General features: G+C 45.8%; 2 protein-coding genes across 3 annotated transcripts in view; one reads left to right on the plus strand and one right to left on the minus strand.

Annotated features, from left to right (window-relative positions):
* Nucleotides 1-4,412, minus strand: part of INSYN2B (inhibitory synaptic factor family member 2B) — a 107,078-nt gene extending 102,666 nt beyond the window's left edge. The window contains exon 1 of one of the 2 annotated variants that reach the window (XM_084762889.1): nt 4,178-4,412. The gene's annotated coding sequence lies outside the window, so the exon portion shown is untranslated. Of the gene's footprint in view, nt 1-4,158 lie in introns of both variants that reach the window. The other variant, XM_084762888.1, reaches the window with a different exon arrangement.
* DOCK2 (dedicator of cytokinesis 2) overlaps nt 1-16,643 on the plus strand; it is a 406,436-nt gene that overhangs the window by 312,981 nt on the left and 76,812 nt on the right. The window contains exons 28-29 of the mRNA XM_084762887.1: nt 6,439-6,537; nt 8,405-8,499. Of these exons, the coding sequence (XP_084619013.1) occupies nt 6,439-6,537; nt 8,405-8,499 (194 nt within the window). The remainder of the gene's footprint in view (nt 1-6,438; nt 6,538-8,404; nt 8,500-16,643) is intronic.

Consider the following 16,643-nt stretch of genomic DNA (forward strand, 5'->3'; position numbering starts at 1 on the left):
AGTTCTCTGCTGAGTTGAACCAACACAGGTATGGTACAAATAATACAGGCCCGTGAAAATACACGTTTGCGAATATAAAAGGCCCTGACTTTAATTCCTCCAGCACTGAAAACTAAATGTCTATCTGGACAAATTATTTGGCTTCACGTGTCTCATGCTCTTTATCTATAAAATGGGCACACATTTATTTATCTCCTGTGTATGCTGAGAAGTTTCAGGGAGATGAGTGAACATAGTCCTGGGAACAAGGAATGGGTGACCGAATAGGATCTACCATCCTCTCACTTTCCCTCGCCACAAAACACCCCACTGTTCTCTTCAGAAGACATAAAGTGACCTCACCGGCAGGTCCAAGCTCCAGCTAGGACCCGAGGTATTTGTTACCAGAGAAGAGTGCGTGCAGAATGCAGGCTCCTCGCCTGGCCTTGACGCAGAGCAGCCTTCTCAGCCTTCCCCGCCGTCCTTCCGTGATGACTGTTCCCTTAGAAAACACTGCCTGCAGTTCTAGAGAGTTATTCTGCCATTGATGCCCACCGTGTCTGGCCCTCCTGGAGTTATGCTAGGTGAGCCACGTTAGGATGCAGGGAGAGGCACAGCATCCAGGAGGCCCCTCTCGGTTCTCTTATGATGTCTGCTTTTGACATGGAACAGGCCACACAAACCCCCTAGATGTGTGCTCATTTCCTTAAAAGGAAAGGGAACTGGCTTCACCTATGACCCAGCAAGACCCCTGGGAAGCTAAAGGGTTTAGGGACATAACAAAGTCAGGCGCCCTCTAAAACCAGATGCCTGAGGGATTGGGCTTTCCACAAAGACAGTAGTAGTGCATGCTTTTGAACAATCTGAGCACCAACATCACTTTTCCTACCTCCCAGAAACTGTCTCCAAGTAAAAGAAATTCCCTGCCCCCCCCCCCCACCCGGGCATGTTTTGCTCCAAGAGGCACACACTCTGTTTGCGGAGCAGCTGAACTTGAGACATGGTAACTAAAGGCCATGTAGCCACTGGTGAAATGAGGAGCAGCTAACAAGTTCGCACACTGTCACTAGCAAACAGTTACCATTTCCTCTGTGCTGGCAATTTTACCTGCTTAATCTGCATGGTTTTCTGGACCACAATCAATCAATCCTCATGATTAATAATAAAAATAATGATAATAATGATAATAATAATAATAATAATAATAATAAACAGCTGATATTTACTGAAGCCTCTCTATACTCAAGGTTCTCTATATAAATTAATTCAATCCTTTCTTCTCCATATGAAAGAAAGATTTTTTTTTTAAATCTTCTTTGATACATTGGGCAAGCAAGCCACACGAGATGTTGCTCAAGGTCACAAGTGCATAGATGAGTTCAGAACGCTGGCTGCCTGGCTTCAAGCCCTCCCCTCTGCCGCCACCACCCCTCCCCTCCCTGGTTGTGGCTCTGTATCCAAGACGTACTAGATGTAAGCTCCTTGGAGCACAGCCTTAGTCACCCTGTTGTACCCCGCCCCCACCCCCAGCATTGTAGCCGGAACTTGGCAACACTGTCCACACCTCAGCTGCCCTAAAGACTGTTCCAAATTACAACTCCCAGTGGCCTGACAAAGCTCTAAGATGAATGGAATTCAGAGCCCTAGCTTTTCCTGACACCTCCCACCTTCAGTCAGTCCTGGCTTCATCATACACACAGTACTAGTTTAATCCAAGAATAAAATTTGTTATATAAGCACATAGCAGACATGAGGGTGAGCAGAGGAGCAGAGAGAGAGAGAGAGAGAGAGAGAGAGAGAGAGAGAGAGAGAGAGAGAGAGAGAGAGAGAGCGCTGCATTTGGCCACTCTTAGTCTCCAAAGTATGGCCCGCCAGAGAACTTTTTATCTCCCTCTGAGCCTCCCTCGGCATGCAAACTTTCCTTCATCTCCTCTCCTCAGTGCTTTCTATATTGTATTTTATTTTGGTTGTGCGCATTATTTGAGGTTGCTATAGCAACGTGTCACCAGCTGCTATCTCATAGTAATGTTGGCATTTAAGCAGCAAGCTCCCGAAGTCAACTGTGTCCCTCCCTCTGGGTTCTTATCTCCCCCCTAACACCAATCTCAGGTGAGTGGGCGATGCCCCCCAGCTGCCAAGCCCCCTCCTTAATTTTGTTTGTCAGAGCCCTGTAAATGAATGCTTTGCCTTCTCTGCCCTTGGTTTATTCCAGCACTACAAAAGCCCTGGGGTGTGTGTGTGTGTGTGTGTGTGTGTGTGTGTGTGTGTGTGTGTGTGTCTGTGTCTGTGTGTCTGTGTGTGTCTGTGTCTGCATTAAAGGTTGCAAAGTAGGAATGGTTAAACTAAATGCTGTATGCAGAACTGTTAGTATTTCCAATAATATGATAAGGGAGGTGACTTTTAATGCGAAGGAGCCAGAGTAGCCATTTGGGGAGAGTGCCCAGCAATAACTAAGATCATCTGGTACGTTGCTCAGACACTATTGGTTTTCTCCTGTTCTCTTGCCAGCACATAGTAAAGAGACCCTGACTGTTTCCCCTCAAAGATCCAGTCTGCTCCCAGATGTTCAGTTCTCTCCCAGATTGCAAGACCTCTGAGTGTAGAGATGGTGTGGATTAATTAAAAGAATTGATTGCCATGGATAGCCAAGAGGGGTCCTATGTTGCCCTGCCACTCACAGTGTTAAGTAGCCCCCTCACCAGCCAAGTGCCTGCAATGATTGTACTTATTTTTACACATTTGACCTAGTTTCCAACTGTGTCTCTTCATGCTGTGATTCATTAGCCACATTTTAAACCACCCGACTAGAGCGAGGTGACTCTGCCTGGTTTGCGCCAGCGTCTCAGATTCAATCTCTCTCTCTGGAATTTAATATGCAAGTCCCACTGGTACTCTGTTCTAAGAAGCAATTTCCTATCCAGGCACCTGGCATGCTGCTTTGGTGTGGATGAGTGGCTGCCTCATGCCTTGGTAGTAAATATATGTCGAGTATAGAATTCCTGCCAGGAATAAAAAGAGGAGGGCTTTAATTGGCTCAGATTACAGGGGATCCCCTAACTTCGAGTACCCCATGCAACACCGAGACTTTCCTAGGTTGTTGGTGGGGATGGGAGTTGGAACTTTTAACAATATAAAGTTTAAGCAGCAGCGACCTTAGGGCTGTGCTGGTTGCCAGGGCAAATACAGTCTGATTGTCACCCCTACCCCCCCAATTCCTCTCAGCATTCTAGACATGGCAGGTATGAAATTATGGTCTCAACCTTGTAAAAGCAGGAGAGGGCTAAGACACAATTGCCATTTTGAAGACAATCTTGAGAAGGGGCTACCCATCAGAGAAGCGCAACGTGACTCCATTATTCCTGCATTGCATGACAAAGCGTGTACTGGCCACTCAGTTCAAATGACAGAGAAAAGCCCTTAATGAACCCTGCTGCCTGTGACTCGCTCCATTTCAGGTATCTGTTAATCGCATCTGTGTGACCACCTAAGGATCAATACCTAAGTGAGCTAGGGGCTCGGGTGGCAAAACAGGATGCTTCCGGTTCAAAATAAAACAGTCATTTTTATTCTCATTAACAGGCAAATGCAAGCGACTTGTCTAAACTTCCATCACAGTGCACTGCAAATCCTAGTGAAAAGCACCCTATTGGGCTTTTCTATGTGCCAATCGGGACAAAGAAATTAACAAGCTGGTAAAAGTGATTTTGATTGATCTGTGAACTCTAACACACTGGCTGACTCCTAATAAAACAATCATAGTTTATTTCATAAAATGCTCAAACTCTCTAATGAGGAATGGAAAAACCTCTATCTCTTTTTCATTATTTAAAAAAAAAAAAAGGCATAGAAGTTTCCTTTAACAAATCCTAGGAGAACGCGGTCTGTTCGAGGTAATTCCAAGCCACTTGAGCTCCTCTGAGGCTTGCTCTTTGCATTTTTCCCCTCTTCCCATTCAAATCAAACCATGGGGAATAACAAGCCCTTCCGGATCTTGGGGCAGCCTGCAGTTCTGACAATGGTGGATTTTCACCACACACACACCCACATAAGCTCACGGTCTCAGCGCTCATTTAAGCCAAAGATTTAAAGTAAACTGTTGTCCGAGGGATGACAGCACATTTCCCTCTACAAGATCACCAATAAAAAAAAAAAATACCCAAACCTTCCCATATCTCTTACCTCAAAGCAGTGGAATTACCTGCAGAGGATGCCGCCCCCTTCCTTGAACAACGAGCCAGCCTTTGAGCAGCAGCAAGATAACTCCAAACGAAGGGAAAATAAGCCCTTTATATTGTAATTTTCACTGTTTATATGCAAGAAGTGTAGTGGGTCTGCTCACGTAGGAATAAATAAAAAGCCGAACAAACTGCACGGCAGCTACCATGTGAAAGGAAAAGCCCTCTAGTGGTCACAGGATGAATTCTTTAAGGAAGGAAGAGAAGAGATGGAAGGAGTAGAGGAAACACATGCACACACACACACACACACACACACACACACACACACACACACACACATTTCTTCAAGCTCTGGAAATTTCTTTCCTACATTTAGCCTGCCCAGAGTTATAAAGTTCATTTCTTGGTTTCAGTGGGACCTGGTTAAGTCAACCAGCATGCCGTTGTTTCAGTCTGGTTTGAAAGCGATGAATAATTTCACAAACTCACTACCACCCCCTGGAGGTTTAAGCAGGAAATATCAAGCAAGTGGAACCCCAAAGGCTGCAGGTTCCTTGGTACAAATTGGCTAGGGACCCTGAGACTCCTGGCTTCGTGCTTTCAGCTGGTTACCCATGCCTCCTAAACAGTGTGAGCTTCCTGGTCACCAGCTTCTGTGCGGATGCCCTGCTTAGTCACAGAGTTCCTTCTTTTAAAAGGCCACCCAGCTGTTCCAAAAGTATCGATACTTTTAAGTGAGAGCTGTACATCTTTACCATGTACTGTTATATATAGCTGGCCCTGCTGGCTGGGAAAGCACGCTACCCCTCACTTTCTAATTGAAAAGAATCAGGAAGGAAACGAGAGCCTGGACCTATGGGAGCTACTTTGGCAGAGAAGAACATGCAGAACATTTAGTCAATCGAAAAGCTGTCCCAGAGGAGGCTTCCTGGGGTCATGAGCAGTGTTGATCCGTCACTAGAACAGACCTACAGGCTGCCTGATGTATATTACATGCATGCATGCATCCATACATACATATTTGATATTTGTTAACAACATAAGAACTTTATAAACAAAGGCCACAGTAGGTGATTCACACATAGGCACAGACACACACACACGCACGCACACACGCACACACGCACACACACACACAGGCAGACAAAGCACTCATCCATACACCTTAATTTTTTTTTCAAACATGAAACTTCCAGCTTATCTTCAGCAGTGGGAGTCCCTGGATACCTCCTGTACCCTACCACCATCTAGGCCACATTCTAAAAATCTGTCCTTGGGCAGGACCACAGTGAGACCTCCTCTGGCCAACAGGGTAGCTCCTCTAGAATTTTACAGGAAACTGTTAAGAACGCCACCTCAGCCCTGCTTAATCAGTGGCCAGTGCTTTCTTTACCAGCTCCCACACTGTATCTCCTCAAGTGCTGCTTCTATATACCAGCGTGCTCCAGCACAGACACTTGGCACTCTGGGAGGGAGAACACTGGCGTCTGTATTGGTGCCTTCCAGTTCACGCTTGGCTCTAACTCATGCTCCTCCACTTCCGGGCTTCCTTCAAGACCCACTTCCTCCTCAGGTCTCTACCTTGACCTCCCCCTTGACTGAATCCTCTCCACGTGGACATTAATCATGTTTTCCCAACTAAATGATGAACTCACAAAGATCAAAGGCTGTCTCTTCACTTCCCCTTTCTCTTCCTTTGCCCTCACAAACACTGGTTGGGGCTGGGTTCTCTTGCGACAGATTGATTCATGGCAATCCAGTAACCCATCTCTCTGCAGAGACTGGCCATGCAACTTAACGGTGCTGTTGGGACGTGGATCTTTTCAGGAACTCCCCTGAGAGTAGATATGGGAACAGATGGGACAATGGGGCTTTCCACAGACAAAATGATTTACTGGAAAATGACACTGACTGCTCCCAAGGATCTTGACTGACATACGCTGAGTCTCCCAACATCCACACAAAGTACGGTTCTCAGTGTGCAAACAGCACAGAGGTGGGGTGAGGCAGTGGATCTCCTCTTAGCTCTGGATCTAGAGCTCTTGGCACAGCTACAGGCACATATGGTTATTTAATGAATGGTTTTTGTGGTCGTTGTTGTTAATGAATTGGCAGTAAAGACATTTCTTGTTAGGGAGTTTTATATTCCAGTAAGAGGAGACACTCAGTGCTGGGTGGCCCTTTGTCAGCGCCTGAGGTGGCTGTACGTTTTCAAGTTTGAAGTTAAGGAGATGGAAAGGACAATTCTCAGGGCTGTTATATTCTTCCTTATGTTTTATAGAGTCACTTTGTGGCATGCATGACAGCCATCTTAGACCAGATGGGCGACCAGCACTATTCCTTCTATATTGAGACCTTCCAGACCAGCTCAGACCTTGTGGTAAGTCTGCAACACATGGGGAGTGGGAGCAGACAAAAATGGAGAAGAGGGGCATAGCATACCATGCTCTGGTTCTCATGAGTTTGGGGGCAAGAAGGCCCCCAACAGATCTCAATGTGTGTGTTGAAGATTATGACACACATGTCTGGTTCCATTTTGTGGGTACCTCTCCTCTAGAATATATCCTCAGTCCATCCAGTGCTGTGGCTCCCACATCTGGAATCCAATTAGCAAACATTTGCTGACAAATCATGAGTATCCTGGAGCCTAAGGCCTTGAGTGTTGGAGGCCTAAACATTTAGATTGGGGATCCCTGATTAGCCACTGTGTAACTGTAAGCAAGGGAACTTCTCTTAAGCCTCAGGGTTTTTTGTTAGTTAGTTAGTTTGTTTGTTTGTTTGTTTGTATGATGTGTGAACTAGGGAAGATACCATCGGCATCACAAGGCTTTGAATCAGAAGTGTTAAGAGTAAACACTTAGCCAAATACAGCTGTGCCTGTGCTGTGACAAGGGTACACAGATAGTTGGTTCCTGAGCCCAGCTCACCTCTCAGGACTCATCTGCTACACCCACCCCTGTTGCCAGGCCTTCAGGGAGAATTCATACACTTGGCTCTGTGCCAAGGATCTGATACATACTATGTGCTTGATCCTCCTGGTAACCTTGTCAGGGAAACATTACTGCATTCTGCTGATGTGGAAGCTGGGACCTTAGACCACAGAGGTGATTTTTTCCCCCCTAGAAGCAAATTGGCTGGAAATAAACCAATGCCATTTCTAGAATTTCACAATTTAGCTTAAAGCAGTGCTTTTGAAATGATATTCTACATAGCCTCCTCTCTACCCTACCATAAACACACACACACACACATACACACACACACACACACACACACACACACACACACACACACCACATCAAACAAAGCTGATCCACTTTTATCTGTTTCACATACTGGGTTTTAGGTGAGGTTTTCTTTGAGCAGAGCAGGACGTGACAAGTACTGCTTAAGGAGGGAACCGCAGATGGGTGGGTTCACTCTAGGTTCGAAGCTTACCTAAATCACCCCGGGGATTCGGCTTCATTACCTACAGCTCAAGTCGCTCCAAGTGGTTCTTGTCTTTGCTGTCTGGATTTGTGCTGAATTTATTTTCTCTAAAGATAAAGATGGAGGTTAACCTACTGAAAAAAGATCTGCTGGAGGATGTTTAAATCCACTCTGAACCTCTTTAAAAGAGAGAAAGACCCTTGTCACCGTCCTTCCTTATGATCTTCTATGCACAGGTGACATTTGGATTAGCTATGTCTATGCACTGCTAATTAGATGTTCATTTAAATAATAGTGTGTTTGCTCAGTGACCTGAGACGATACCGTACAGTGTGGATTATTTGCCTCCCAAATACATACCTAAGAAGATGACTATGAAACCACCAGGAAATAATCTACTTCTTTATTCTTAATATCTAAGGAACCAATAGAGCTTTACTTGAAGAGTCCATTTCTACCCATTATTTATATTCCGCTCATATCTGTGAGGCAGAATCCTGGGAGCTGACTTATGAACTTCCATTTCCAACCCGTTGGGATGGCTTTGAATTCTTTAGCAAAGACCCAGACTCCTTCCCAATCTGACCAGCTAAAGGAAAATAAAGAAGACATTTAAAGTGCCATCAATATCAAACCCGTGCAGTCTGTCCCTGCGACATGGGTAATGGGTGTGTTCGGCTCTTTTTTTAAAAATACATTTTATTAATTTATTCATATTTACATCTCAACTGTTATCCCATCCCTTGTATCCTCCCATCCCTCCCTCCCTCCCGTTTTCCCCTTACTCCCCTCCCCTATGGTGTTCGGCTCTTTCGCAGGACTTCCTGATGGAGACCTTCATCATGTTCAAGGACCTCATTGGGAAGAACGTGTACCCTGGGGACTGGATGGCCATGAGCATGGTTCAGAACAGGTAAGCTACCCCGTGCGTGCGTCTAGAACGCCACCTTGTGCACGCGCTGGTTTTAAAGAGCACCAGCAGCCAGAGAAGGGAGAGAAGAGATTAAAATGTTAACCTAAGGAAGAAAGGGCTCGCCAACCTTGAAGCTGCTCCAAATAACCCCCTACCCTCTGTGGGCTTCATGTTCCAGTTAGAACGGGATACTCTGTCTATGATAGGAGAGTTTAGGGAAGTGTTATAAAATTATATTATTCTAAAGTTCATTTAAGATAATAAAACATTTTCTGCGCCATATGTTAGATACATGTCCAAACCACATTACAGGACTGGGCGGGGGGGGGGGTGCTTTTAAGATGCTAATAGGATTTTCTAAGATGAAGAAATAGGAGAGAACATTCTACAGATGAAATGCTGCCTTCGGGACCTAGTAGGGTATGACTTATACATTTTTGTTTGCATCTGTAACACCTAATCATATCTCATAGAATATCAGTGTAACCCAAGGCTAATTCCGACCCCACATGAGCAATCACAACCTGGGATAAATCATTACAAACAACTCCAACCTGTACTCTTGTGTCTCTGTTACCGTCTCGGCAAGGTAAAACCCAGCTCCTGAGACCTGACCATTTTAACATTCCCTTCCTCTGCTCCCCTGTCCCCCAGTGTCTTCTGCACTGCATGCTGTGGCTCCCCTGATCTGTCTGGGAACCTCATTCTCCAGTCCCACCCCTGTCTCTCTTCAGCAAGGCCCTCCCTTTCTCCCCCGCCCCTCTTTCCTTTGGCTACTTATATTTATTTCAGGTCCTTACCGTGGAAAGCCCTTCATCTCACAGAGGTTTCTAGTTTTATCTCCCTATGCCTCCCGCCTCTGTTCTCCATCACACAGGCCAAATACTGGCTGACAGAGACAGAAATGTCCCTAGAGAGTGTGGTAGAGAAGCAAACACAGAATTTTCATTGAGTAAAAGGACTGGAGGAAAAGCTTAGGCACGTTTACATGATAACAATTTTGTCATTGCATAAAGTCTGAGGTCTGTCTCTCGCTTGCTAAGAGCCACTTGCAATACCTGCTGATTTCTGGGAGATTATTCTTCCTTTCCCTGGATGTCCAAGTGCTCACTGTGAGGAGCACACCTGGCTCCAGCAGTCCTGCAGGAGAGGAGGAGTGATCGGTCAAGGCAGAAGGAGGCATCTGTCTCAGCTTCTTGTAGAAAGAGGGGCTCTTCCCAGCAACACAACGCCTGGGAGCATCCCATCCCTAGCCTGGGCTCACCTTGCTTGGCTCGCATGTCACAGGCTCAAGGCTGGCTTTTCAGTGACAATTCACCCAGGCACATTGTGAGTCAGAAGATAACTCTTCCTTGGCTCTGTGAAATGCCAGCCTCCTGAGCATGAGCCTTGTGTGGATACATAGACCCTCATACTTGGAAGGGCCCCATGCTTGGTTTAGCACTCATGCGCTACCGTCTCTCGACTCATCATAACTTTTAGACTACAGGACTGCATTTCCATTTTGCACTGGCTCCCTGAGTTGTGTAGCTGCTTATATGTCAATGGCCAGCCATCTTGGATTAAGGTAGAGGCTTATATTGTACCTGCTATACTATACATGGCCTTTCAATGTGTACCAGAAGATGAACACATAGTCTATCAAATTATATGAAGCATTCAGGAGATAGTGCAGGGGCCATCTGGATGCATCTAGCTTCCTCTGTTGTCTCTTTCTCTACGCGCATATATGAGAAAGAGCCATGGCTCTGCCTAGACTAGACTAGACTCCTCCTGGGGGCACTGTGAAATTCTAAACCCTATGACTCCCTCATGGCAGGGAAATCTGTTTCCCCTTCAGTGTTTGTCTGTATGCCCAGTTAACTGCTACCTGCACTACTTATAACTGATTCTTCACAGGACTGGCCAGTCTATACACAGTGAACTTTTCAAGAGCAAACTCCACGTGCAGCTTGACTCTGTGTCTAGTCTTAGTACAGAGAGTGTCACTCGTAAGCATGTACAGTGGCCTTCTGTGCCCACACAGGGAACTTCCTGACTGGGATTTTAAAGGAATCTGGACTTTTGAAAGTATAAAGTGTATTTATTGGTTCAGATAACTTGAAAACTCAGGTTTCGTGCTTGGCTATGTCAAGGTGTACAGATGATGAGAGAAGAAATCGATGTCCCGGGCTGGAGAGATGGCTCAGTGGTTAAGAGCACTGTTGGCTCTTCTAAAGGCCCCGGGTTCAGTTCCCAGCACCCACATGGCATCTCACAACTGCCTGTAACTTCAGTTCCAAGTGATCTGACACGCTCACACCAATGCACATAAAATTAAATAATTTATTTTAAAAAAGAAGAAGAAGAAATTGATGTCTCTGCCTCTGTCTTGTCTCTGTTGGCCTCACCCTCAAATAGACGTTCCCTTTAGATGGATAAAACTTCACTCTTCAGGTTGCAAATAAATCTATTTCGTTTTATTATGCATATGCATATTTTGCCTGCAGATATGCCAGTGAGTCACTTGAGTGCCTGATGCCTGTGGAGACTAGAAGGGAGCTAGGGACAATCGTGAACTGCCGTGCAGGAGCTGAGGAAGGAAGCAGAGTCCTCTGTACGAGCTGGCAATGCTCTGAAGTGCCGAGCCATCTCTACAGCCCCACAAATATGTGTTTTATTGAAAGAGGAGAAAGAAAACTCTGCTGAGAGAAAAAAAAATTTTTTTCAGTCAGTGCAGTGTAATTCCCAAGGCTAATCTTCAAAGTCTGGTGTGGGCTACATGTTCATCCATAAACCTCTGTGGCAGAAAAATGAAAGGCATTATTAAGTCAAGCTTTGATCTTACTATCTGCCTTCTGAACCAGAGGTAGTATGGTCAATTCTACCTAAACAACAGGGAGCCAGGAAAGTAACGGAGAAGGTAGTTCTCTAAAGAAAAACTCAGAGTTGCTCTACATAGTAGGAGTAGGTTACTGGAAGAAAGGGCAAACAGATGACTTGAGCTAATACAAGGGCAGAGTTGGAACTCATCAGGCTAGTATCCCGCCTTTGGAGCATTCTGGGAGAAGCACTTAATTATCTGTATGAACCGGTATTGGGACAAGCCCCAGAGATGTTGCTTGTCTAGTTCCATTCCAGTTGTTGTGATAAAATACCTTGACACAAGCAACTTTAATGGAGAAGTGGTTTTTATTAGGCTTAAAATTCCAGGTTCCAGTCTGTTATTATAGGGAAGTCAAGGCAGGAACTTGAAGCAGCTTGCCACTTCCAGTTAACAGATAGGAAATGAGTCTGTGTATGCCTGTGCTGACCCGGCTTTTCCCTACCTTTCATACAGTCCAGAATGCCAAGCCTGGGGCTTGGTGCCACTCACATTCAGGGTGAGTCTTTCCACCTCAAGTAACCCAGTTAAGAACATCCCTCAGAGATCCGCCCACAAGCCAACCCAATCCAGATAATCCTTCACTGAGAAACTCTTCCCATATAATTCTATACTGGGTCAAGTTGACAATTAAAATGATCCTTCTGTCTCCATAACTAGAAAAGCAGAATGGAATGCAAAGAACCGAAGAAAGTGGACATGCCTCCCAATTAAAAGCAGATATGGCTCTGAGCAGTGAAATGTGTGTCTTTCAAACGCGGGTTTGAGAGTATGACATGGACTTCCTGCAGCCCGGGTTGGTTTTGAACTCACTATGTAGTGAAAGAAGATATTTGAACCTGCGGTTCTCCTGCCTCAACTTCCCAAGTCCTGGGGTTACAGGCCGGCACAACCACAGTCCATTGTTACCCTCCCCTTTTCAGAAATTCATTCAACCTTCTGGAGAGCGGATATCCATGGTCCATTGTGTTTCTCTTCGGGGAAGGATAGAGTTGTCCCTTAGTACCACGCTGATAACTAGGCAGACTTCAGTGAACAGGGCATTGGTATCACTAGGTGATGACATCTTAGTCTTGATCTATAGAAGTACTTGCTGATGGCACCTCCCCCTAATGGTGGCTGTTGTTACAGGAGAATAGCCTAGCCAATAGGCTTCTGTCATACTCTGGCTACAAGAATATCTCCATTTTTGGAGCTCTTAAGGGTTGCTCAAGACATCTGCATTTTGTGGGTTCTTTCCCAGATGGTATTTGTTAAGCACCTACATCAGTCCATTGTTATGAATGCTTCGCATGCATTAGCGTCCTTGCTTCTCGCAACAACAACCTTATGAGGTGGAACCACACTCATTTGCATTTCATAAATGACAGTGCTCACTTACTCATTGCTGCAATGCCAGTAAGAAAGGGAGCAGCCATTCACCCTGAGCCAAGCTCTGAGCCTGGTTTCTTCACCCTGTGCACCAGAGACATTTGTCTGGAGAGCCTTGAACAGCCATCCAGATAGCAGCTCTGAAGAGGAGACAGCCTGCCAAGGTCATGCAGCTAGTTTGCAGAATACACACAAACAGAGCATGTACCGTGATTTAGCCTAGTGCTGTACTCACCTAAAATACCATTTTCTCTTCCCCAGAAACAATCCATTTGCCTGGTGAGCTCACCCCCAAGTTAACCTGGGCACTATAAATAATTAACTTTCTTTTTTTTCCTCCCTCTTTTCCTCTGTCAAATCTTTTCTTCTTTCCTTCATCACTATCTCTTTCTCTGTATTATCCATGTTACTGTAATTAACCCATTGCGACCTCCAACGTGTGTACAAATGTATGTATCTGCCATCTACCACCTCTGCCTCTGTGTGTCAGTGGAGAGGGTGGAGTTTTCTAGCTTTGCCTGTCTCTCCAGCTGTGTGCTGTTTGTGTATGCTGAGGTGATGACATGTCTACTGTGAGAAACACTTTCTGGCAAAACACTTTTCTTCTCGGTAAGATGCAGCATCCAGCATGCTCTGATTTACATAGCGTGTTTAAATTTTAAACGATCAAATTCTTCATAATGTTGTAAATTAACACAATTATGCTAGGAAACCTCTCTCCTTCCCTCTTGCATCTGTGCCTTGATCGGGAATCACAGCACTTCAAGGGGGGGTTAGGGATTTAACCGCATCTCTACGACTTCTCTTAAAGCAGTCAATCAACGTTTATTGAGTGTCTCAGGCTCTAGGGAGGGCACAAGCTCTGATTCTTAAGGCTTCTTTCTAGTAAGGGAAATAATATGTTGTTGTCCACGTCCTGCAGTGACCCTCCTGAGAGCAGAGCCCAAGGACGGCATGGAGATGCTCGAGCCAATGGTTCTCAATCCAAGGACTATGACCCCATTTAGGGGTCCTTTATCAGACATCTTGCATGCCAGATATTAACACCACAATTTATAACAGTAGCAAAATTACAGTTATAAAGTAGCAATGAAATAATTTTATGGTTGGGGGGAACACCACAACATGAGGAACTATATTAAAGGGATGCAACATTAGGGAGGTTGAAAACCACTGTTCTAGCTGATGACTTCCTGGGTTCAAATCCTGCTCCCTTCTTTAGATAGTTATTGACCTTGGGGAAGTTGCGTAGCTGCTCTGGACTCGGTTTTTCTCACTGTAAAATGGGACTAGCAATAGTCCCCGTCACAGAGGATTGAGGGGTTTATGTGGCTAAAATGAAAGAATAAGCATTATAGAGCAGTTAGGATAGTGTTGCTGTAGAAAGACTTTATAGCCATTGTTTTTTATCTTCACATTTCTGTCAATGCCTCGGCACATGTGGGCAGGACAGGGGACAATGACAGCTCGCTGGAATTCGTTTTCTCCTTCCACCATATGGGTTCTAGGGGTCAGGCTTAGTGACAAACACCCATGTCTGCTGAGCCTCCTTGCTGGCCCATGGTTTCTCTACCCCACACGGCACAACTAACCCTGAAGTGCAATTGGCTGTAAGATTGCAGATTTGGTGAGCCTGCAGCACCCCTAGGGAAAGGCTCCTCAGGTGAGCCGTGCCCTGACAAGCCGGGGTACGCTGCTTCTCTCTAACCTCTTGGTGCATGAAGCTTGGGAGTGTTGGGGTGATAGGAGCAGCTTAAAAGTTCTGACAAAAATACATTGTGCCAGGATCAAAGGGAGCGTAAGAGCTCTGCCGCCCCCGCCCACCAGGCATATCTACTATGTCCAGCCTTCAGTTTTGAACAATAGCATTAGATATACCCTGTGAATCACAGGGTAAAGGAAAGTGGGGTTCACATAAGCCTTCTGCTCCCCTGGTAACTCTCCGCAAAAGAGGGTCCCCATTCCCCTTTCCGCTTTTGTTCATGGCATACAACTCGTCACCATGGCGTGGCACTGTGCTGTCACATCAGAGTACTCCCAGCCTCGATTTCCTCATGTTGGAGATGGCAGCAGCAAGCCGAGAACCTGGGGGAAACAATGACTGACATTTGCCAAGGTCGTGAATGTACAGGGACACAGGACCCTCAGTTCCTACATTGCATTTTATTGGGATTCCACACTTGGTTCCTCTGATAGAAGGTGCCAGAGAGATTCTGGGGCAATCAAGGTTTGCAGCCCAGACGGGTGGGGCATTGGCTAGACAGGGCTTTCTGCAACCCTTGCAGGAGCCCCATGCACTGAGCCTGGTGCGGAAGAACACTCTGGCCACCACATAGCCTGCTAACACACCAAGGATATGAAGCGTTAGGTTGAGATTTGAATATGAACTTTGTTTTACACAGCATATCCTTATTGTTGAGAGTAACAGAGGGATGAGAGTGGTTTGTTTCCTATCCACTCCAGAACAATGTTTAAAGAAGAAAACCAAGAAGAAAAAGGTCATACACTTCCTATCTTAAACATAATATAGGCTTAAGTGGGATTCTTACATTCTGCATGTGGCTATCAGAGAAGCCAGGAGGACGTGACATAACTGCCTCTCACCACCACGAGCACATGGCTGGTCAGTTTCCAGTCGCTGGCCCAGCCTCTGGGAGCCCCAGACAGGTTGAAACTGACAACCTAAATAATGTCTGTCCTACAGTTACCGATAGCTTTGTTGCTAGCGAGAATGTATAAAGCCCTCGTTTGGGTATCACATTTCAGCTCCTGAGTTGTTTATACACAATATGACAGCCACTCAATGCACTTCCATCTAGAGATTCAGATAACTAATCTTTAAGGAGAAAATATAGATGTTGATTCAAAGGCATCTTAGCAAATGGCAAAGCAGCAAAACCAAAGAAATCCCACTCTTTGACAGCCTGATGGGGTGGTGGATTTTGTGGGATTTTCCACGTCTGCCGTTGTGTGGCCCTGCCTGCTCCAACCTGGTTGCTAGGTGTCCCTTGTTTGCTCTTTGTTCCACTATTGGTGTCTGGTTTTAGAAGGGGACTTGAGCAACCTGAAGAATCCAAAGGATCCCCCACAACCACTGCAGGCTTTGGGTTGGGCATGGGTTCTGCACTTACCCTTCATTTCCTGTGGCAACTCCAGGAAATGGCTCCCTCCCCACTGTGTAGCAGGGAGGAACCTGAGACTTCAAAAGGATAGCAACATGACCCAAATCCAGAGAGCTGGAAAGCAGCAAAATCAGAAATAACATCTAGGGGTGTGCGCATGTTCCAAATCCTGTGATTCCCAACACCAGAACATACGTCTTTTTTTCCCTCCCAGCAAACTACATGTAAGGATCCAATGACCTGCTGCTATAGGCCTATTGACAAGCAGTGTCCCACAAGGAAAATAGCCTAGGACCTGCCATGTTCCGCACAGGCAAAGTCTAACATCTATGTTTATGTACAGCTCTCATATGCCTTAGGAGCATCCTCTTTTATTTTCTGAGATTTCTCTGGCTGCAAGATGCTCAGTCCATTTGTAGGTGGGGAATGGGAAATGAATGTACTGGTACCTTGGAGCAAATGACCCAGGAATAAATTGTTACCACTGAGGGGCAAGGGGAGTGGTGTTAGTAGCTCAGCTTTCTTGTCTCCTAGGAGGGGACACTTCTGACGGGCAAATGTGTTGTGTAAGGTCTCTTAGTGGATGCCGAGCAGAATGGAGCTCCAATCACTGCCCATACTCATCAGCACTTCCTTTATTGGCCTCTTCCGATGCCTCAGGCAAGCTGTAGGTATTTCTCTGGCCTAGCCACTCAGGGGACAAGGAGGTATTAACTACCTGGTGCTCATCCCAAATGGTGGGACCAAGGTGTTGGCCTGGCAAGCATAAGTGTGAGTTAAATCTGCAG

The sequence above is a fragment of the Acomys minous genome, assembly GCF_964271855.1.
Source record: "Acomys minous genome assembly, chromosome: 16".
Taxonomy (NCBI): Eukaryota; Metazoa; Chordata; class Mammalia; order Rodentia; family Muridae; genus Acomys; species Acomys minous.